This window comes from Pristis pectinata, chromosome 8, assembly GCF_009764475.1.
Source record: "Pristis pectinata isolate sPriPec2 chromosome 8, sPriPec2.1.pri, whole genome shotgun sequence".
NCBI lineage: Eukaryota > Metazoa > Chordata > Chondrichthyes > Rhinopristiformes > Pristidae > Pristis > Pristis pectinata.
The window spans coordinates 81,255,984-81,279,983 of NC_067412.1; the positions used below are offsets into that span (position 1 = coordinate 81,255,984).

The window sequence follows — 24,000 nt, forward strand, 5'->3', positions numbered from 1 at the left end:
GAGAGGTTGCACAAATCAAAAGCAAAGGCCTGCAATGGTCCAAACTAGAAGCGTGTGAATAATCATGACCTAGACCTCAAAGAACAAAGTAGTCCAAACTGCTGGAGGAAGTCAGCAAGTCAGGCAGCGTCTGTGGAGGGAAATCGACAGTCGATGTTTTGGGTCAAGACCCTTCATGTGGACTGAAATAGGTGAGGGGAAGGTATGGGTCAAGAGCTGGCAGGTGATAAGTGGATGCAGGTGAGGAAAAGTGATTGGCAGATGGAGGAGGCAAGGGTGAAAATAGCAGTGGAGGCTGGGAGGTGGCAGGTGGAGACAACAAAAGGCTGCAGATGATGGAGTCTGTTAAGAAAGGAAGGTGGAGCATGGAACCAAATAAGGGAGGTAGGGTGGGCAGATGGGGACAGCGGGGGGAGGGGACCCAGTAAGAGGAAAATGTTGGTGATGAGCAGGATGGGGTGGGTGGAGGAGGGGAAAGAAACTGGGTGATAGGGGGGGCGGGGGGCGGGGGTGGGTGTGAGTAGGAGGAAGTGGGTAGACCAGGAATAAAGATAAAGGGACAGAGGGAGAGCAGGTTACCTGAAATTGAAGAATTCAATGTTCATGCCATCACATTGTCAGCTACTCAGGCAGAATATGAGGTGCTGTTCCTCTAGTTTGTGTCGGGTCTAGAGGTGAATTTTAGGCATGACACTTGGCAGTGTTGCAATCTGTTAAAAGCAAAAATCCTGCCAGAAAATTCTCTATCCCATATCAGTAAAAGATTGGTTAAAAATTTCAGCTCAATAGGTATCTGGAGAGATAGGGATCAGGTGTAAAGTAGAAATGAAATCAAGGAATAGCCATGATCTTACTGAAAGGGGTAAAAGCCTGGAGGAGTTATATCACCTACTCCTACAACTATTTCTTATGTTCTTTTGTAAGTAGTTAACTAAATCCCTCAAAAGTGGCCCAGCAAGATATCAGTTATATAATAAAAGTAATAATCTACCACACATCTGTATAATTAGAGATAAAAAAAATCTGTTCAGCTTATGAAATCACTACAATCTTTCGTAATTTTCTAACCAATCGCATAATAAAATTCTGGTGAGCAATAAATTATTTATTTTTCACAAACTATGCAAAAGCCCATTGGTTCTTTCACTTGCTTTATCTTAATGAAATTCACTGCATAGATTCCAAAATCTGACTCTTCTTGGATGCAGATTGTACTTCATGCTTTTCAATATCTGTAGCTTGATATCTGCCTATACATTATTCCCAGTAAACCTGCATCCTTCTTTATGGCTTCATAGTACCAGCACTTGCTCTTCTATTTATGACTCTTCAGCTCAGTCTTCTTCTGCCACCCATCATTAATTATTGTCATAACTTCTTTCCCTCCAATCTTTTGTCAAGTTTCTTTAACTCAGTTTTACTGCATCTACTCATTTCTCTCAGTTTGAACATTAGAGTTTTCCGTACCCACCCAATCTCCTTCACCTCAGTGTTTTTGCTCTTCCAGTGGTTTGAGGGCTGACAATGTTAAGAGTGTACAAGATAAAGTATTTCAAGAGCGTGGATTAGTAGACTGTGGCTATTTCATATGCAACCCTGTAAAGTGATTGCTGACAAGAGATTCATAAGAATATGCCACCAAGGTTGAAGGCTTCCATGACTAATTCCTCTGTTTTTTGCATCTACGTTGCAGTTCAACCAATAACACTTTGAAACCAAAAAATGCCTTTCAAATTTCCAGAGTAGTGCAATTTGACCCGGAAACCAGCGTAATCTCATTCCACTCTGGGAAATATCCATTTTCATATTTTCAAATCATCAAATTTCTGGACAACAATTTTTTATTCCACAGATTACTAGGATTGTTTACTTTATAGAGCATAAGGTATAGTTTTCATATTTTTTTCTTCTTGAGTACTTAAACCTTTGCATCTGAAAACATTTACAGAATCATAAAATAGTTTCAGCACAGGAGAGCATCCAGCTCAGAAGGATTGCATTGGCTCCTTATACAGCTATTCAGTCCCATTTCCCCCAGTTTTTCCCTATTGTCTTGCAAATCATTTTCCCTCAAGTGACTGTCCATTTCCCTTTTGACAGCCCTGACAGTCTTTATATCCACCACCCAAATAAAGAGTGAGTTACAGATCATTATCGCTCTGCAGAAAATAAGTTTTACCATCACTTTTAATTATTGCCCCCTGACTCTTGAAACAACTGGTACTGGAAATGACTTGTCGTTATTCATCCTCTCTAAACCAGTCACAATCTCAAACATATCTATCAAATCTCCATTCAAACGCCCTTGCTCCAAGGAGGATCTCAGCTCATTCACTCTAACCTTTGCACTACAAATCCTTCATCTGCAGAACTATTCCAGTAAATGTTTTCTGTGCTATAACCAAGATCTCCACATCCTCCATCTGGTAACCCGAACTGGAAGCTGTGGCCTGCCTGTGTTTTACAAAGCTTCCATATAACCCTCGTACTCCACGTAAATCTTAGTGGGTGATAAACGGCAATTTAACCTATTGTCATATCTATTGGTTTATTAATCCTATTGCAGAAAAAAAATTAAAGAATAGAAAAGCGTATTTTTGCAATTTCAGCTTCAGATGTTTCTGAGAGTGAGCGTGGGTACTGAAAACACGAAATATATTTTGTCGTGGGAAACTTTGGGGGTTACCCTCTGTGGGACATATTTTAACTCTGTTTGATGTATTTTACAGCATTTTGGAGTGTAAATTTTATGATAAATCAAGTTCACTGTCTCCTAGAAAGATTGAGGCCGTTACTGATATTAAAATTCCAGTTTATCACAAATAAGTATTCAATGCTCCTCTGCACTTTAAAAAGGTTGAAGGCAGAAACAGAATACACATTAAACTGTTGACTGTCAAATCAAATGCTTGGATGCTTCTAAAATATGATGCCTTATGATGGTACAGATGATCCAGCCCACAAAATACAAATGCAGACCATTCTGAGGCACTGTCAGAATAGGGGCCACGATTTGTATCAGTAAATCCAGTATTCAGCCACAACCCTCCATGTAGTAACTGGCAGTGTGAAATACCGATGGTTGGTCTGCACAGTCTTACAATAGTCTACAATCTGAATCATTAATCATCATACCAAAAGATTTGCTTCTGCTCAGATCATCTCAAAAACCAGAAGTTCGATTGCTTCTGGACTTCTATGTACAAACTTGTGCAACCATTCAAGCCATACAAGGTCAGTAGAGGGATTTGTATGCGTCAAATCCAATCAATGTATGCATTCTACCAAACACAATTTAGGAGCATTAATAGTCATCCCATTCACTTTGGATTGGAATGTGGACTCTTTTGCTAAATGAAGATAAATGGAGAAAGCAAGCAGAGACAATAGGAATTATTCTCCAGCCAGCTTTAGGTATTTCTACATTCCTGTAAATCAACACCTCTTTAACTCAACAAAACTATGAAATACTAGAAAGATTGGCACTATTTGCATAAAAGCCAGACGGGGTGAAAAAACAGTCTGGAATCATGGTTTGAGGTCTGATGTGATTTGATGGTGTTGAACACTTCAAACTGACAACAGCTAATGCCTCCACGATATAAGAGAAGGAAGCAAGAACAAAACCAATTCTGTTTAAAGAAAAATGTCAGGTTATCTAACGTATCGAAAATTTTCAAATAGCCCTCTCAAAAAAAATGAATCTACTGAGTCAAAGCCACATGAGTCTACAGAATAGTACTTCTGCAGAAAGACTTAAAAATACATCTCAAACTAAGGAAAATGTCACCCCACGTTCTGTAACCAAAGTTTGTGGTCAATGACAAAGGAGTGGCTCTCACCATTCACTCCACATGCACTTGCCCACAAATGTTTTGTGGGTTTTTGAGCAGAAGTGTATTGATCCTGAAGATGCTTGTGTGTGCAAAGGCTTCTACTGACGATTGACATCTTTTCAACCAATCAGATTGGAGAAACCTCTCTGAAGACGGGAAAAACTAGCACAGGAAGTATGAATTAAAAAAAGTTAAAGTAAAAAGGTGTACTTGGAGCTAAATAAAGAGAAGCAAACAAAACTGTGATTAAGAGAGAGAAAGAGATAAAAGAGCTAAAGAGAGAGAAAGTGAATAAAAGGGCATACAGTGGCACACAATGGGCCAATGAAAGTTTGTTCAAGGGCTTGCCACTGTAACATTTTTAATTCATGAGGTTCAAGTTGTCACGTTACTGCAGCCCTTACAGCTCTAGTGCAGTCAAAGGCCTTTTCTTCACAGAGCAAGGCCAGAGGAATGGAGGCTGCAGAAGGGTGAATCACGCGGCATCAGTCAGAGAGAATGGGACCTTGAACCTTCCTCAGATCTTTTGGGGAGAAGGGGGGTTTGTGCTCCACTACAAGAGCATGGGGATGAGGAACAGACTGAATATCAGCTCAGCATGGAGAGTGGCAAGTGACAGACTGGCAGTCAGTGCTGGAGTGCTGTGAAGGCCGAGAGCTAACATGGAAATTGGAAGTGGGAGTTGGGAAGACAGCCTGGAGGTATTGGGGGTGCGGTGGAGTGGGGCTTGGGGAGGGGGTGTTAGTATCTGCTTTTGTTCAGTCTCAGGTTAGGGGCGTCTTCCACTTAAAGATGTTCAAATCCCAAGACATCATCAAGTTAGAATATTTGTTCGTGCCATCACAGTTTGCCTGTAACAATGTTAGGGAAGGGATACAGGAGATCTAATGGATATATAGCCAGGATGTCCCATTTCTTCTGCAAGTTATTGTATCAATGCTTCTTTGTTTCATTACATTCTGAGTTTGAATAGGTGTGAATATCATAGTTTGGCTCTCACAATGGAGAGGAGTGGGGGAGTGGGAGTGGAAATGAACACATAGTCAGGATGTCTCTGGTTCTCTGTCACTTATTAGAGTAAAGCCTTGTATTTTGATAGAGGACTCATTTCTCAGCATCATGTACCCTAACTTCCCATCAAAGAAAATTCTGGCCTTTGGTGGAAGGAAATAGAGATAATCAGCAATATTTGGGGAAGATGGATGTCACTTGGAAGTCAGACGCTTGGAGCAGCCAAGCCTAATTATCTTTGGTGAAGTTGTACGAGCCTATTGTGCTTCTCTTTCTCTAACCACTCTATGTTTAATTTATATTTGATTTACGTTTGATTTATGTTTTGTGAATGTTGCTTATATGATGCTATGTGCCTGTGATGCTGCTGCAAGTAAGTTTTTCATTGCACCTGTGCATACATGCACTTGTGCATATGACAATAAACTAGACTTTGGCTTTGAATCCATTAACCAGATGACTCTGTAATCATTGGGATCAACTGGGCAAACCTGGCCTCACACAATCAGAGAAATCTCCTTTGTCCCATCCATCCCTTCCCAACTCTATCTGCAACTAATTTGTTTTCTCACTTTCTCAGTTCTGACGAAGGGTCCCAGACCTGAAACATTAATTCTGTTTCTCTTTCCAGAGATGCTGCCTAACCTGCTGAGTGTTTCCAGCATTTTTTGTTTTTAATTTGGATTTATTGTATAACTGATCATTTCTGTAACTTTAGTGCTGCTGCAATAAACATATTTGAAGATACACTTGAATTTGAACAATTGGAAGTCATTTAACTACAAGTTGTCCCCAGGTAACAAACAGGTTCTGTTTTTACAAATGTCCATAAGTCAATTTTGTCCATAAGTTTGGAAATACGCAAAAATCACTCAATATGGTAACCACTCCTCCACAGTATTGTAGTGAATGGCATCAAAAGCAAAAAAGACTGATAAGAAAGAACAATTACTAAAAGTGGAGAGAGAGAGGAAACTAACTCTGCCATTCGTTGGAACGAATGTATGTTGGACTTCTGAGTTTAATGGGAGCTCGTTCGTATGTAGGGTTGACCATAAATCTGGTGTTTGTAACCCAGGATGGCCCATATGCCTGAAGGGGATTCCTTGCATGTTGTTCATAAGATGGCTCAAATAAAAGGCTTGGAGCCAAATGCAACAAATGCATATCCACTAACACCCGCTCTCCATGCCATGGCACTTTCCTATGGAACTGCCGGAGATGCAGCAACTGCTCGAGTGTCCATACATCCTGTTTTAACAGAACTGTCCTGTATTTAAGCCATAATCTGAGTGTCAAACTTTTTCTTAAGAAGTGGTAAGTTGTCCCTTATTTTCTGACTCCTAATGTCTACTGCATTTCACAATAAAACATCATTCAACATGGTCATAACCCAATGATTATGTTCCTGAAACTAAACTTGCGGGATACGTGAGTAAGTCAGAGTTCTGCAGTGACACATAAAGACTTGTGATCTAATACACAGGAGTCAATTTTACGACATGCAGCGATGAGGTGCACCCCCGGGTTCTGAAGGAGGTGACTTCAGAGGTTGCGGAGGCATTGCTGATAATTTTCCAGGAATTAATACACTCCGGCATGGTTCTGGAGGACTGAAAGGTCGCAAATGTAGTTCCGCTGTATAAGAAGGGTGGGAGGCAGCATAAGGGAAATTACAGACCTATTAGTCTGACATCGGTGGTGGGAAAGTTATTGGAATTGATTCTCAACTATGAGGTTATGGAATACCTAGAGGTGCAAGGCAAGCCAGCATGGTTTCGTGAAGGGAAGATCCTGTCTGACCAACCTATTGGAGTCTTTTGAGGAAATCTCAGGTAGGGTGGATAAGGGAGAGGCTGTGGATGTTGTGTATTTAGACTTTCAAAAGGCCTTCGACAAGGTGCCGCACAAGATGCTGATTAATAAGATGAGAGCTCATGGAATTACAGGTAGGACATTGGAATGGGTGGAGCATTGGCTGGTAAGCAGAAAGCAAAGGGTGGGAATAAAGGGATCCTGTTCTGGTTGGCTACCGGTTACTAGTGGTGTTCCACAGGGGTTGGTGTTGGGGCCGCTTCTTTTTACTTTGTACTTTAATGATTTGGATTATGGAGTAAGTGGTTTTGTGGCTAAATTTGCAGATGACACCAAGATAGGTGGAGGAATAGGGAGTACTGAAGAAATAGGAAGGTTGCAGAGAGACTTAGACAGTTTAGGAGAATGGGCAAAGAAATGGCAGATGAGATTCAATGTTGAGAAATGTGCCGTTGTACACTTTGGAAAAACAAATAAACGGGCAGATTATTATCTAGATGGGGAGAAAATTCAAAGTACAGAAGTACAAAGGGACTTGGGGGTTCTTGTGCAGGATACCCTAAAGGTTAACCACCAGGTCGGATCAGCGGTAAAGAAAGCGAATGCTATGTTGGCATTCATTTCAAGAGGTATAAAGTATAAAAGTAAGAAAGTGTTGATGAGGCTTTACGGGGCACTGGTGAGGCCTCATTTGGAGTACTGTGCGCAGTTTTGGGCCTCTTATCTTAGGAAGGATGTACTTATGTTGGAGGGGGTTCAGAAAAGATTTACGAGGATGATTCCCGGAATGAAAGGGCTTACATACGATGAGCGTTTGAAGGCTCTTGGACTGTACTCACTGGAGTACAGAAGAATGAGAGGGGACCTCATAGAAACATTCAGAATGTTGAAAGGACTGGACAGAGTAGATGTGGTTAAGCTGTTTCCCCTGGTGGGTGAGTCCAGGACTAGAGGGCACAGTCTTAGAATTAGAGGGTACCGGTTTAAAACAGAAATGAGGAGAAATTTCTTTAGACAGAGGGTAGTGAAATTGTGGAATTCTTTGTCACGTACTGCTGTGGAGGCCCAATCATTAGGGGTGTTTAAGGAGGAGATTGATAGTATCTAATTAGTCAAGGTATCAAGGGATATGGGGATAAGGCCGGAAATTGGAGCTAGATAGGAATAGTATTAGATTAGCTCATGGAGCAGACTCGATGGGCCGAATGGCCTACTTCTGCTCCTTTGTCTTGTGATCTTGTGACAGGCATTGCACTGATCAACCAGGCACAGTCAACCATGAGGTAGGGAGGGGTAAGAAGGTTCAAGAGTAAGGAGAAGATCAGACTTTGGAAGGGGAAGTGGAGGGGAGGGGGTCCTCAAAATGAAGGGACTTCAGCAGCATGGAGGAGTGAGGGCTTGAGGGGTAAAGGGGAGGATGGGTGAAGGGGTGAGCAAGTGGACAGAGAGGCATCTGGGCCTGATCCCATGTTTATGCGTGTGCATATGAGAGAGCCAATGAGTACATTTTAAGTAGTTCACTAATGAATGAGCATTTATACCGAAATAGCAGAGTCTGGCCAACAATTGTCCTAGCTGCCTTGATCAAGATCTCACTGCATAATGGTAATTGGTGTGAAACAGCTAGCTAACATTAAAAGAAACCACACACAAGCAATTTCCACTCTACATACTGTGCTATGCCCGAGACATTGCAGACATTGTTAACACTGGAGACAAGTCACCAAAGCTTGTGTGTTCTTTTAATAAGGTTTTATGAGGTCTTACAATAAGAATTTAAGCTCTTGAAGAAGGACAAGTCAGTTGCCCTCAATAACAATGTTATTTATCAGATGTGTAAAGAGCCTTGTCAATCTCTCTTGGTGGCCAAAAATGACATAGCTCAACAATGTCAAACAAAAATAGAAAGATGCTGAACATAGTAATTGCAAACTCCGAACGTTTCATGTTTTTTTTGTAAAGCACAATACAGAAGATGATCGTATTTGCCAACCATGCTGAACATTCTGTTCAGGTCCAATGATTTCATGTTGCAGTTGATTAAAAACTTCACTGACCAAAATTGTCATCCACACAGATTAAGTAATTCATTTATCTCACTTAGGACAGATGCATTAAAGAAAATGCCATAAACTGTGTCCACTTCTGCTGCATTATTTTGTTCCAACAAATAGGGTGAAAACAAAACCATAGAGATAATTTCTCTGCCGGCAAAAGGCTAACTTGCAATGCGAATTTACATAGAACAAAGAACATTACAGCACAGTACAGGTGCTTTGGCCCACAATGTTGTGCCATCATTTTATCCTGCTCTAAGATCTATCTAACCCTTCCTTCCCACACAGCCCTCCCATTTTTCTACCATTCATGTGGCTACCTAAGAGTCTCTTAAATGTCCCTAATGTATCTGCCCTCACAACCTCTGCCGGCAGTGTGTTCCATGCACCCACCACTCCCTGAGCAAAAAACTTACCTCTGACATATCCCTGATAGCTTCCTCCAATCACTTTAAAATTATGCCCCCTCATGTTAGCCATTTTTGCCCTGGGAAAAAGCCTCTGACTGTCCACTCGATCTATGCCTCTTATCATCTTGTACACCTCTATCAAGTCACCTCTCATCCTCCTTCTCTCCAAAGAGAAAAGCCCTAGCTCACTCAGTCTATCCTCATTAGACATGCTCTCCAATCCAGGCAGCATCCTGGTAAGTCTCCTCTGCGCCCTCTCTTAAGCTTCCATATCCTTTCTTCAACAAATGACGATAAAAAATTATCTCAGTGAAAAGCTTGTTAGCTTTTACGCTGACAAAACTAATACACATTTTTTGGGGGGCTAAACAAACTGGAGAAAAATACGCGAGGAAAATTGAAGGTGAAACAAGGGTGATAGATAATTTGGATCAATTGGAGACACAGAAGTGACTCCAGATGCTGGAATCTGGAACAAAAATTAAACTGCTGGTGGAACTCGATGAGCCAAGTAGTATCTTGGAGGCAAAGGGACAGTCAGAAACACTGATCATCCCTTTGCCTCCACAGATACTGCTTGACCCATTTTGTTCCTCCAGCAGTTTGATTTTTGTTTCAAATAAATTGCTGTGCTCACATTGTTCATAACTATCTACAAAGAGCAACCGACTGTCTTCCATTTACTTGGGGTGTTTCCCTGAGAAAATTATTTCACATTTGCACTGTTTGCAAAGAAGAACCAAAAGACTTCTTCCAATTTGTCATCCTTGAATATTCCAAATTTCTCGAACACATGGTTGGTCTATCGTGGATCAGTGTTAGACAGAATATTGTTGATTTTTGACGGACTGAAGACACATTTTATATCAGAAGGAAAGTACTCAACACTGTTGAAAAATATTATTTGATGGACCTTGCAACAAATCATGGTTTGCTTTTGCTAGAAAACAAATATCCACCTTTCAGAAGCATTTGGAACATATGCCTTTAGTGGAAATTATTTAGACAAATGAATCGTCGGTGACTAGCACTGCAAAAAAGATTCAAAAAAATTACAAAAATAATACTGTACACCAAATAGTTCAATAGTTCATTAAATTGTTAAAAGAGCAAATGAGCTATTTTGCAGTGTTTGCCTTATAGATAGGGAAATTGGTGAAGGGAGATTCTATATTGCAGTCAGAGTATCTTTTTTCTCTCCAACAATGAGTTACCTGGATCTGTGGAAGTTGGCTTTTAGCAGCTTGAGTGGGACATACCAGAGTGGAATAACATACAAAGTAACCTTGTCACTTGCCAAACAAGGACTGCCATCCTAAATTTAAAAGACAAGAATTGTCCTTTGACAAATGTGCAAGTGCAAAACCAATGATTGTAATGCAGAGAAAGAACTGGCTTCTCAAAGGTGGTACAGTATTTTTCAGGAGAAAGATAGAAACGTGTGGAATACCCAGATCAGGCAAAGGCAGTTGAGTTTACATTGTGTCTACCTGGCAGTTCAGCTCCCTTTAGACAAGTCTCTACAATCATGAAAACATGTTTGTAACCTGAAAAGTCATATTCCAGTGTCTCTACAATGAAAGTTATTTCGTTTGTGTGTGTAAATTTTGACTTTGACTGCTCAGTCTTCAATGAAAAATTACTGAAAGGCAAATAGGCCTTAAAAAATATTGTTCAAAAGAAAAATACAACCCACAGGAACCATTGCACTGCAGATAGTGCAACAACCAGAAGGCAATTCCTTTTAAAGAAACTAACAGCTTAATTGCTTGTGTTGTTATATTTTATTAATGCTGTAGTATAGTGTAATCATTAGTGGAGTTCTTTTTACTTTGGATGGATGTGTTTCATTTTTGTTTTTCTCAATGATTTCACTGAATGCACAAGCAGGAGCGGGGTCATTGTGCATTTGATCGGGGTCCTCGGTGTTTTCAAAAATCAATGGCCAATATTAGAGAAACGATTACCCTGCCTATTAACTCAAAAGGAATGGACTGACAATTGGTGTCCACCACATGTGGTTTCAAAACAAATTTGGCATCTCTACTCTTCCCAGTATAAAAGGAAAATATCCCAACAGCATAATGGAAAAATAGCAATGCTGATTCAAATATTAAACTAGCCCCAGTTCTGGAATTGACAGCGTGGCAATGTTGATTGAGAATCAAGTAATGGCAGTGTGTATGTCAGCTTGCACGTAACTTTAGAAGCCACTGCAAAACCCATAATTCATATTTCAATGCACAGCTACCTCACAACAACTTTTGTGTTGTACATGCATGATAATCATGATTTTGAAAAAGGAGTCAACATGTTAAAAGACCATAATGGTGAGATTTGATATACAATATGCCAAATCGCAAAGCACAGAATTCACAGTATGTACTCAATTTTCAATTCATAAAGTTTCCAACAATAATTACATTCTGAAGGAATGAAGCTCCATATTTATAAAATCACATTTACAGACTTAGACAGGTTAACACTTTGGCTAAGCAAGACATGATAATTCAGTTATACCAGAATGCAAAAATGCCCATTTTTTCTAGCATGATTATTAGATTTCTAATGTGTAAGTGGCAGAAATTCACTCCCTTCCAATAGTTTAAAGTCAAATCCATTAATAAGCAACACGTTTCAATAATGTTCTAAAGTTCTAACTTTAGGAAAACATCCCTTAGTGCACTAACAGAATATTCCACATACCTTACATCACGTGATATAATAAACATTGATGGTTGAGGAATAAGTATTGGCCAAGAGATAAATCTCCTGCTCTTCTTTGAATGAAACCTGTGGTTTAGTGTGTATCTAAACCATGGCACATCCAAACATGTAGCAACTCCTCAACACTGAACTGAGGGGGTCACCTGGATTATGTGTTCACGTGAGGCAGATGGGAGAATGCTGCCACTGAACTGAAGTTTTCATTTAGTCCTTAATTGTGAATTGTTTCTACAATTGGATTCAATACTCATTTCATGCAGGAAACACATCACTTATGCAAAAGAAACTGTCAGCCTGTTAGTGGGAGCTGAATCTAATGCCTTTCAGAAGGTTAATGACGGGTTCCTTATTTCAGGGCTTCTACTGAAAAAAGAAAATTAAAAATATTCTGCTAGAGGAACTCAGTGGGTCAAGCAGCATCAGTGGGAGGACAGGAATTGTCGACGTTTCGGGTCAAGAGGTTCAAAATGTCAACAATCCTGTTCCTCCCACAGATGCTGCTCGACCTACTGAGTTCCTCCAGCAGATTGTTTGTTGCTCCAGATTCCACCATCTGCAGTTTCTTGTGTCTCAACAATAAAAATATGATCAAGTTTTACAAAATTGCCTAATTACTGCTTTTGAGAAGAGAAGTTAAACTTGCTCTATGGTTAATATCTATGTTGGTTCTGATAGATACTAAACACTGATTCCTTGGGTATAAAACAATCAAGTCTAGATGACGGTGACAGAATTTTTCTCTCAATACTGAGAAAATAATTAACATGTTTCATTTTGTGGCTCAATGGATCAGGAAATCCTGCTTCTGTGAAAGTTGTGGTTGCAAGTTAAACATAACTCATTCGTGGTGCCTTTTGACTTCTCAGAAAATATTTCATTTCCTTAAGTACTTAAGAAGATATCATTGAAGGAACATCATTTTACCTGGTCAATCTCATATGGTCATAAGGCATGTTCAGACATACGTGCATACAGTTGTGCCTTGGTTTTGGTTCATATGGTAACTACCATTCATATCAGAACCAGAGGTGTTAGGCAATCAACATAAATCAAAAGTGCACTGCTAAAGGAACGTTACACAGCTGAACTGGTGGTTATTGAGTGTTAAGCTGAAGTATTGTTTGTCTGCAACAACGGTTTAGAATAAAGAAGTAAAGAAAGAGGTTTGGAAGCTCTCTTACCAATGATTATGTCTCAACCCATAGAAAAGAGTAATTATTTATCTTGCTGTTATTTTCCTATAAAGCCTCTAGTCACTGCAATTCTAAGTAATGTGTTGTATGTTTTGCAGTTCTTGGATCCTGAGAGAAATAATGACTTTTCAATAGAGTAATAGGGTAGCTATTATCATACAATCTTTATGGGGTAAATCAGACAATTCTTCACACAGATGCAGTTAGACCTGGAGATCCAGAAGTTGCTATTTGATTTGGCTGCTTCTCTGCGTACTTGCTTAACCCACATAGAATCAATGTGGAAGCAATTGAAGGTGCAGTACTTTGCCATTAGTTAACCATTTAACATGCCAAGAGAAGTTACGATTGGTCTATTCAAGTCTAAGTAATTACTTTATGGAAAACTAAGCTTTAATTATAGACAAATAAAAACTCTCAAGAATTTTAATTTTATACTCATCCAATACTTATTTTTTGTAGAGACTTAAATAAACAAAATTAAAATATTTTCCTTTCAGATTTTCATTTTTTCTCTTTTACCCTCCTCTTAATCTTCTTTTTCCTTCATTTTATTTTCTTTCTTGTAAAGGATTTGATTTTAAATAAAATACTAAACTATTACATATTGTAAACTCGCATTCATGGGAAATAATTTAAGCTTTTACTAACGGTGAAAAACCAGTAATAACAACCTATCGGTCTCCTTTATTTTTTTCACCATTGACGTTGATACCAAAGAATGCTGATGTACACAACAATCTACCTGATTGATGTGATTCATTTTTGATCAAAAGTTTCCCCCCATTGTGAAATTTGACACTGGGGTGTCATTTCATAAAGTCTAGACATGAAGGTCAGTCATATTCAGCAACACAAATTCATAAAATCATCATTTATATGTTAAAGCTAAATAAGGAAAATTGTTTTCTACAAACTGTCATTCTATCCATTGCTATATTGGAAAAAACACATTTTAAAAATTGTCACAGATGTTGCTTTGTTTCCAGATTAGTCATGGTTTAAGAAAAAAGCAGTCATCCTCTTTAGATTCAATCAGCATGACAAAATAAATTACAGAACCACATTTACATCAGTGTAAAGTTTGCAGTTTCTGCTTTCATTATAGACCTGTCCTCAGATATCATGGTTTTGCACTGAATTATATCTGGACATTAGAACACAAGGACACAAAAGTGTTTTTATCTGCTTTCATAAGTGAAAACATCACTGACCATGCATAGATTCATGTATATATGTCTAGACCGAAATCATGAGTAGTTCTGTATGTGAATATTACCCAAAAACATACAGGTGAGTCCACTGATACATCATTTGTTAATCTACAATCAACAAACGTACGACACTATTTTGGCATTAAGAGCTACCACTGTATCTCAATATTCCAAACTGAAAATTTAGATAAAGCTGAACAAATATGATTTGGTTCAAAGTGTTCATTCCTTATTTTTATTTATTTATAGAGCATGGACATCATAAAGCTATCATTTATTATCCATTGAATTAAGTGGCTTGTCCACCCTCTTTAAAGGGTAACCGACAGTCTACCACATTGCTGAGTTTACATGTTGGTCGAAGCAGCTAAGGACAGCAGACTACTTTCCCGAAAGTTCTTCAGTGAACCAGATGCTCTTTATGCTTATCATTATTGATGCGAGATTTTTTTAACAACCAAATGTATTTAATACTTGAATTTAAATTCACCTGCTGATTTATCAATAATCCAGACCTCTGAATTTTGGTACAGTAACATAACCACCTTGCTATCATGCCCCTTTCACAAATTCTGTACATAGATCACAAATTAGCTTTGCTTTTGAGACCTGTTTATGTAGAAAAATAAAACTGATTAATGATGGTGTGCTTTTGCACAGGTACAGACATCTAGATAGTGTTTCACCTCAGTAACTCACATGTAATGGACATCGCAATGGAGGTAGATGTCAAATCCATTTGAAATCCAGATACGTTTTCTCTGGAAGATAGGAGCAATCTGTGGCCTTAGCTTTAAATTGACTTACACCTCCTGTTATCCTAGGAATATTGATTGCAACCCCAATCATCACCCCATTTGACAATAATCCAGCACAAACCAGTAACCAGTCCAAGAATCGCTTTTTGAAATATCAGAACAATTTTTCTATTTGTAACAAATAGGCCCTGTTATTGCACTCAACTAATATAAATAAGAATTGTTCAGTGAGTATGCAATTCCAGTTGCACCACATCCATGAAGTACTTTCTCATTTGAATTACAATAGTTTGCTTGACAGACAGATGCAATAGTGAAAGATCTCTTTGGCAAATGCAAGACGGTAAAAGATATTAAAAGGACCTACCAGATATAATTTATGCTCAACTTCCACTTTTGTTATTCAAGTTTGAATTCAGTTTTATCTATACATGATATAATCATGATATATGACGTACAAGTCATTCCCATTAACTTTTGTCTGTTCCAATTCTTTGGGGGGAATGTGTTAAGTATTGTATATAACTATACCCCAACATGTAGAGAATTATAGCAAATATTGCAACTTTCCAGTGATAACAAGTCCTGGGCTATGGTTTCTGTATGCTCTAAAATAGAAAAGGCTGAGGGGTTAAGTCAGTTGAGGAATCACGTCCAGCTTATCTTTGGAAGATTTTCTTTGGTGAGCTACTTCATCGAATAGCAAGTCCTCAAACTGACTTAAAGACTGCTTAGACAATCGAAATCTCATCTAAACTTATCTACATATCCTTTCAACATTTCTTTTCTTCAGATATTCTTAAACTTCTCTGACATCCCCTCAATAGCCTCTATGCCCTTCCTCTTCCGTGTAGTAGTAAGTTTCACATTCTCTGAGTAGAAAGTTTCTTCTTCAATTTTTATTAGATTTATTAGTAACTAACTTATATTGATGTCCTCCGCACTGGTACCTTGCTTAGCACTCAGTGTGCATTCCTAGGAATGACAGCACTACTGGAATCACAGCTGAAGGGGTCATTATAGAATGATACATTTGGAGATGTGTTATTAACAGCTTATTGTGCATGGAATCTGGATTGAACCTCTGCCATCTCAGCTGCTGCATACTGCTGCACCATGAATCTGGTTCCAAGACCTGGGAATCTGCCTTGAGTCCAGCAATGAATTGCCCACAGTTTGGAAAGGTTGCCTGTGAGGGCTGGCATTCGGTGAGCCAGGCTAATGGGACTGGCAGCAGCTGCTCCTTGTGTTAACAGACCACCCGGATCCTACAGCTCCTCCCATTACCACCTGTTAGATGTGGTGGAAGCTGCTGTCTAACCCTCTCCCTCTCTTTGTTTGCCTGCACACCTCTGTCCAGCCCAAAGATTTCTCCATGGTAACAAGCTCAACTGAGGGGTGGGGGGGGCATGGGAGGAGACAGCAATTTCCATCATCTCCAACAGTGGTGACAAGAGAGACCATAGCAACCAGGCAGTCTGTTGGTATAAGGACCACGAGTTGCTAGTCATGGATATCAATCAGTATACAACATTGAAAACAAAATAAACTGTACATGCAGTAAAAACCAAAAATACTGGAAACACTTAGCTTCTAAATGTCTTTGACCTGAAGCATTGTCTTTTTCTTTCCATTGATGCTGCCTGACCTGGATCTCAATGATGTAGCTAATTCTACATTTAAAAGTCACATACATGATCCAACATTTAGCAAAAGGATGAAACCTTCCAACTTGCCAACATCCAAACCTAACTATCTGAACTATTTAAAGAGGCCATTAACTACTTGCATACTGGTTGCCAATTGACTCACAAGGAATTGGCTGGATCATTTCATGTTTCCAGACCAAAAGAGATGAATTTAAGGGAGTGAGGTGAGAGTAACAGCGTAACTCAGTCAAAGCAGCATTTGACTGAGTGGCATCAAGGAATGCTGGTAAAACTGAAGTCAATGGGCATCAAGGTGAAAGTACTCTTATGGTTGGAGTCATAACCTGCAGGAGGGAAAATGGTAGTAGTTGTTGGAGGTCAACCATTCCAGCCCCAAGATATGACTGCAGGAGTTCTTCAAGACCATATTCTAAACTCAACTATCTTCAGCTGTCTTTTTTCCACCTAAGGTAAGGACTTCTGCTAACAGTTGCAGAATGTTCAATTCCATTCACACTCATCAACAAATAAAGCAGTTTGTGCCTGCATGCAGCAAGACATTGACAACATTCAGAAATGGGCTGATAAGTAGCAAAAAAAACTTATGCCACAAAAATGCCAGGTAATTACCATCTCCAACAAGAGAGAGTCTAACGAACTATCTGTGAACCACAGTGGCATGACCGTCACTCACTTTTCTACTATCATAGGGTTGCCATTGAAATTTAGCTGAAATTTAAATGGACCAGCCATATAAATACCATAGCTACAAGAACAGGTCATAGGCTAGCAATCCTGATACACCAAAGGCTTTCCACCATCCAGAAGGCACAAATTCAGAGTGTGATAGAATACTCTCCATCTTCCTGGATGAGAACAATTCTCTAGAATCTTGTCAACACCCAGGACAAGCCAGCCTACTTGGTTGACTTCCCAAAGTAATACCCTGGACATTAATTGATTCCATCGTTGGTGCATGGTAGATGCAGTATATACCATCAATAACATGTTTATGTCTTGGCTGCTCTTACAGGCATTCGGAAACCCATGACCTCTACCTTCCAGAAGGACAAACACAGCAGGTCTTTGGGAACACCACAATCAACAGGTTCTCCAAGTCATATGCCATCCTTCAATTCAAGAAGGCATCTCATACCACCTACTAATGGGCAATTAGAGGCAGACAATAAATACTGACCTTGCAAGCCATGTTCAGTTCTTGAAAAATGGCATTTTCTCTTAGCAAGAGACTGAGGGACAATTACGATAGCTGTCTTTAAGTTTATAAAGGTTGGATGGAAAATATATGCCTCCTCATTTAGGCAAATCGAAATGGGAATTCAGGAGAAACTTCTTTACACAGTGATTGGTTAGAATGCAAAATTCACTACCAAAAGGAGCAACTGAACCTGAAAATGCAGGTGCAATTAATTAAATACATGAGGAAGGAGAATAATCTGTCAATAATGAAAGATATAAACAACAGGAGAGAAGGGTCATGTGGACCATAAATACCAATATGAACATTATAGATCAAATATCCTGTTTCTTTGCAAATCTAAGTAAGCCAGAATTAACAAACTATTTTCATGACATGAATGCATCTGACACTGGACTATTAGAAAATTGATGTTCACAGCTTAAAGACAATATGAAGTATATGAATTATTGGAACTGGATATTACATATATATTTTACAACAATGATGGAACTTGAATCAAAACACTAATTTCATGTATAACAGATAATAACAATTTGGTCTCTTTGGTATTCTAAAAGTAAATTTGGAGATTATTTTATTAATGAAATGGACATAAAATTAGACACATGCTATGAAATATCAAGGGATATGGGATTAGTGCAGGAAAGTGACTTTCAGGTAAAAGATCAAGTAGGAGCAGGTACAGGGACCTGAATGGTCTGCTCCTGCTTCTAGTTCTTATGTTTATATGTATGTTCTTATGATGCAGTTTGAGGGATTGTAATTGGTTAGATCTTTATAATTTTTGAAATATCTTGATTTCTATTAATGAAGCATTCCATCCTTAGTGCATTGAAATGTCAGCTGAGATTCTAAGCTCAATGTTCTGGCGTGGGATTTCAAATCATTACCTCTTGTTCTGTGATGGGATGCTATCCACTGAAGCAAGGAAGACATGTCGCATGTTAACGAAATCATAAATACATTTGGAAGGTTGCTTGTTATTGCTGTTTTGTTATGAAATTGTAAGCTAATCTGTTAAAAATCACAATCATACAAAATTGTCTCCTAATATTTGTAATTTCATTTATGTACCATAACAGAACCTTTTTTACAAGTCTTGTAATTTTGGTAACCTCTTCATGTATAAACATAAGTTTCATGTATTCAACTTTGACTCAATCGGAAAAAATGCAGCTTTGTCATTTGCATAGTTTAATGTCAATATCATTCCAGTTCCATTGTTCAGCATTTACTGTATGCATTCAACTTAAGTGGGTTCAAAGAGCGCTAGATTTTTTTAAACACATTAATGTGATATAAAATATGTTGGAATATATAGTGGTTGGAATTCTTTGAATTGAGCAATTTTGGTTACCAAAATTACAAGACTTGTAAAAAAGATTCTGTTATGGTACATAAATGAAATTACAAATGCTAGGAGATGATTTTGTATCATCAGGACTGAAAAAGAAGAGGGCAGAAGCCAGAGTTGTGAAGTATTACAAGCAATTTGTAATAAAGAACAACACATAATTAACTTTGCTAACTGCTTGCCCTAACTAAAATTCATTTTGTACACAAGAATACTCAGATACCTGTGAACAACAACATTTACAGATTTCCTACCATTTAAAAAAATCTACCCAGCTTTTCTGCGCTTCTAACCAAAATAAATAACCTCACATTTCCCACATTATACTCTCTCTGCAACTTCCTTAACCGTTCATTTAACATCACTCATCCCCTGTGGACAGTAATTCAGTTTCAATCTGTAGCTCAAATATATAAGTGACTATGAATTGAACTCTATTGCTGAAAGTCAGTCCCATCGACTTTATTGGATGAGATGGCTGCCAAATTCAAATGTCTTGCTATTTGCAAATTCCTCACAGTTTAATTTCTCACCTGCCTTTATACCATTGTCAAATTTAGAAACATTGCACTTGGTTCTATAGTTCAAGCAGTTCATTCTCAACCTTTAGCAAAAGGAACACCTCCCATTAAACTTCTTTAGACAGAACATAAACAGATGCACAGGTGCATACACACACACACACACACACAGGCTTAACTGAACACATTGCTTTCTGCTGATATGTTCCTTACTATTGTTAAAAAAATTGTCAGGACATGCAATAAATGAAGTTACAGGCGTATAACTCTCAGACACTAAAATTCTTTTGATCCTGATAAACTTTTCTTTAAGATAGTGCAAATATACTTACTTTATGTACCAAGAAGTGAACCTATGACCTACTTTTAAAGGTAGTGTTTATGATGACTACAATACTTAAAAGTGAATTGATACTCAAGTTTGATTTGCTTGGTTCAGCACCATGTTTTGTAATGAACCATGATTGAAGACTAAAGCTGTTTAAGCTTCAAGGTTTCAAATTCAAATGCTGTTTAATATCTTTTTTGGAGGGTTTTCCTCGATATTTAAAAATTGTTCGAAGTTATGAACATGGCAAATCAAGGCCGCTATTTCAGATAAGAAAATAAACAAAGAATGCAAACAAAAATAAGTGAAAAGTAGCTTCAAAGTATAAATTATTATATTTCCTGAGTTAACTTTAACCTACACTAAACTATGTGTTTACGTGCAGTGTCTGAGCACTTGAATCGCCAAGACATAGAAGGCTGCGGACCAAGTGCTGCCAAATGGGATTTGCATTGATAGATACTTGATGGTCGGCATAGACACGGTGGGTCTACGCCGCATGGCTCATTAATCCTTTGATTTCACTTTGGATCCCAATGCTCAAACTCTAGTTCCCAAAGCCAACCCAGGTATGTAGGACTGTGCAGTGTGCTGCCAGCGAATGAAACTCCCACGTCAAATTAAAGTCGGTGTGTAAATGGATTGGCAATCTACAAGGCCATTCAGATGATTTATGTCGTTCCCTCAATGTAAAACGCAACTGCGGGTCCTTGCCCACCTACATGCGGCTTCCCCCCACTCCTTTAATATAGTCTTAGAAAAACAAGTCTGTCAGTTTCTGAAACTGAAAAATAACCTGATAACGAACGTTTTGCCGAGAGCACTAGGAGTTGCCTGATGCACCTGATGTGCGTTGCTCACATCTTCCACTTTGCCTTCCACATGCACCCTCCAAATCTTTCGCCCCAGCATTACCGAATGCATTTGGTCACATTATCGCGAATACCCTTCAAATTCCAGATCGTATTTAATTATTCTGGTGTTTCCGTAAAATAATTAAGGGTAATTCTGTTTTCCCCTCCCGCGCTCCATTCAGAATGTCATTGTGAAGTTACACTTGGAACAATACATACTAACTCAGCAACCCCTTGATTGTCCCCTTCTCCATATGGATTGTATGTGGGAACTGTGCTTCTCTATTTCTTCATCCTGTACACAAAACAATTGCAATATTTTGAAGCAGACTGAATTGAATCATGGAGGAAAGGAGTTGACGGTAAAAGCCGGCACAACTTTAATGGGCCAAATATTCTTTTTCCGTACCGTAACAACTTTATGATTCGGCGATTCTGCATCTACTTCAATGGTTAACTTCGAAAACCTATTTTTGTTAGTTCGTGCAAAACAAAAATCTCGTGTAACGTTTAAAAGCAATCTGACTTGGTTTGCTTTGCAAACACTGCTACGTCCCAAACAGGCACCAAATCCAACTTGTCCCAGTGCAATGACTGGTGGCGTTCAGTACCAGAGCGGCAGTGACTCTGTGAGGAAACCCACCGCTCATCAGTCACTCTGAATTAATAATTGCATTGGATTTTGCCGCAGGTGGAAGCCGGATAGCTTAGTGCAAAAGAAAATGATTCGTTGCCCGTTCTACAAACACGAACATCTGCTTCGTTTAAAAAAAAATAAATGTACAGTAAAACTTTACAGGCGCACCAGCTATAGGAAAGGAGTACTAACTAATTGAGCGCCGCCACTGTTTTAGCTTAAATCCTCGGGAGAATTAAGTTGCATTGAGTTGTCAGGTTTGACCGCTCATGCAACCAGTGGCTCCAGTTTCGGATGGCCTATAGAGATATTAGTGAAGTCTCATTTCCCGCGATTGGAATTCGCTCGATAAGAAACTTGGATTGGATTTGGAGTGGGCTGACACTGGCAGTCTGGCGGGGCGGGTACTCACAGAACACACAGGCAGTAGACGCCTGGCATGGACTCGCTGTCCCTTATCAAGTAGCTGCCGTCCTTGCCGCTTCTGCTCAGCAGCTTCTCCCCGACCTCCCTGTTGATATTCCCGTGATAAACTGGATGGTCCATCTTTTCTCCAGGCGTCGCGGAGACTGGTTTGGACGAGGCTCCGGCAGCAGTTGCAGCGGATGCACAAAGCCGTTTGACACCTAGCAGCGAAAGAGCAGGCTGGTGTAAAGCGAAAGAGACAAAACTGCAACAGGAGTTTCTTCAGTCCCATCCCCGCCCCCCCCCCCCCCTCCACCCCCCCAGCCACCAAAAAACAAAACAGAAAGACGTGGGATGTTAGTGGAAAGTCAGCACAATTTCCAACTGGTGGGATAGAGTTTGCCAAGCATTCATTCCGGACCTACCTGGTAGCCTTTCTGACTCAAAACCAGAAGTGCTGGCATTAATCAGCAGGTCGGGTCGCGTCTGCCTACCTGCTGGGCGCTTCCAGCATTTTCTGTTTTTTGTTTTAGATTTTCAGCATCTGCAGGTTTTTTTTTACTTTTCACCCACTGACTCAGTTGGACCTGACCACCAGTAACAGCGAGGCTGCCCCCGGACCTGTTGAGCGTTTCCGGGATAGGTTGAGCGAGCTCGGGCTTTTCTCTTTGGAGAGAACGAGGAGGAGGGGTGACTTGATAGGGGGGTACGAGATGATAAGAGGCATAGATCCAGTGGACAGTCAGAGACTCTTTCCCAGGGCGACAAGCGGGGACACAAGTTTAAGGTGAATGGAGGAAGATACAAGGGGGATGTCAGGGGTAATTTTTTTACACAGAGGGCGGTGGGTGCGTGGAACGCACTGCTGGCGGAGGTTGTGGGGGCAGATACATTAGGGACATTTAAGAGACTCTTAGATAGATGCATGAATGATAGAAAAATAGGGGGCTATGTGGGAGGGAAGGGTTAGATAGATCTTAGAGCAGGATAAAATGTTGGCACACCATTGTGGGCCGAAGGGCTTGTATTGTGCTGTAATGTCCTATGTTCTATGTTTCTATTTTACACTGAGTGAAAGAATCACTAAGATCTCTTTTAAAGCAATCCCACACTGTAAAAAGGCAAGCTGGCAAATTGCCAAACTCTGTTTTGTCCACTTTAATTTTTCGAAATTTGACAAGGATTTTCTCAACAAAAAGCTAAAATTTCAGATCCATGGCATTTGCTTTCGTTGTTGCCATGGGGTGCAGACATTGTTCGAAAGTGTTTCTAATGCGTGTTGCGTTGTGGCACAAGTTGAGCCAGGTGCCATATTGGTAAGAGAGCTTAGCCAACAGTATGTGTGATAGTTCAGTGATGGCATCTGAGTGAAAATTTGTTTTGATGTCTGCTCTGGCTTTTTGACATTCAGTCTTCTCGTTAATGCCCCATAGCTGGATATCACTGCATTGTCAACATCTTGTAGGTCTAACACTAATTGAATTATTTCCACAGTGTGTTTGGGCTTTTCTACTGCTTTGAGTATGCAGGATGTTAAAGTAGTGACTTTAACTGCTACACTTGTGCACAATTCATTTGCTCTTACACATGCTGAAGCTAAAAACTGCAGATGCAGAAATTGCTGGATGCACTCAGCAGGCCAGGCAGCATCTGTGGCAAGGGGACAGAGTTGCTGTTTCAGACCAATGATCACTGATGTTGCCCTTGGAGTATGACTGAGGAAAAGAAAACTGGGATCAGAGAGCAGTAGAATTTGAAGAAAGAGGGAGGAGGAAGGTGGGGGAGGAGGGCTGAGGGAGGGGGGATGGGATCTCAGCAGAACTTCCATGACCATTAAGTATTGCTGCTGTATTTTGTAGTGGTGGTTTACAACAACTTAATTTTCCTTCTGCTGCCATACAGGCAGGAAGAAATTCATGACCAGCCTGGGCAGGAACACAAGCCAGAATGTGGAAATAAAGCCTGAGCATCAAAATCTCTCCAGAATTCAACATGTTTATTTGTCACTT

The 24,000-nt window shown here is 39.6% G+C and overlaps 1 protein-coding gene across 1 annotated transcript in view; it reads right to left on the reverse strand.

Annotated features, from left to right (window-relative positions):
* The window catches only part of LOC127573439 (SH2 domain-containing protein 1A-like), a 34,522-nt gene extending 11,945 nt beyond the window's left edge, over positions 1 to 22,577 (reverse strand). Inside the window, exons 1-2 of the mRNA XM_052021666.1 lie at positions 22,417 to 22,577; positions 21,999 to 22,231 (exon numbers count right to left, since the gene is read on the reverse strand). Of these exons, the coding sequence (XP_051877626.1) occupies positions 21,999 to 22,231; positions 22,417 to 22,455 (272 nt within the window). The 5' untranslated portion in view covers positions 22,456 to 22,577. The remainder of the gene's footprint in view (positions 1 to 21,998; positions 22,232 to 22,416) is intronic.
* Positions 22,578 to 24,000: the final 1,423 nt, after the last annotated feature.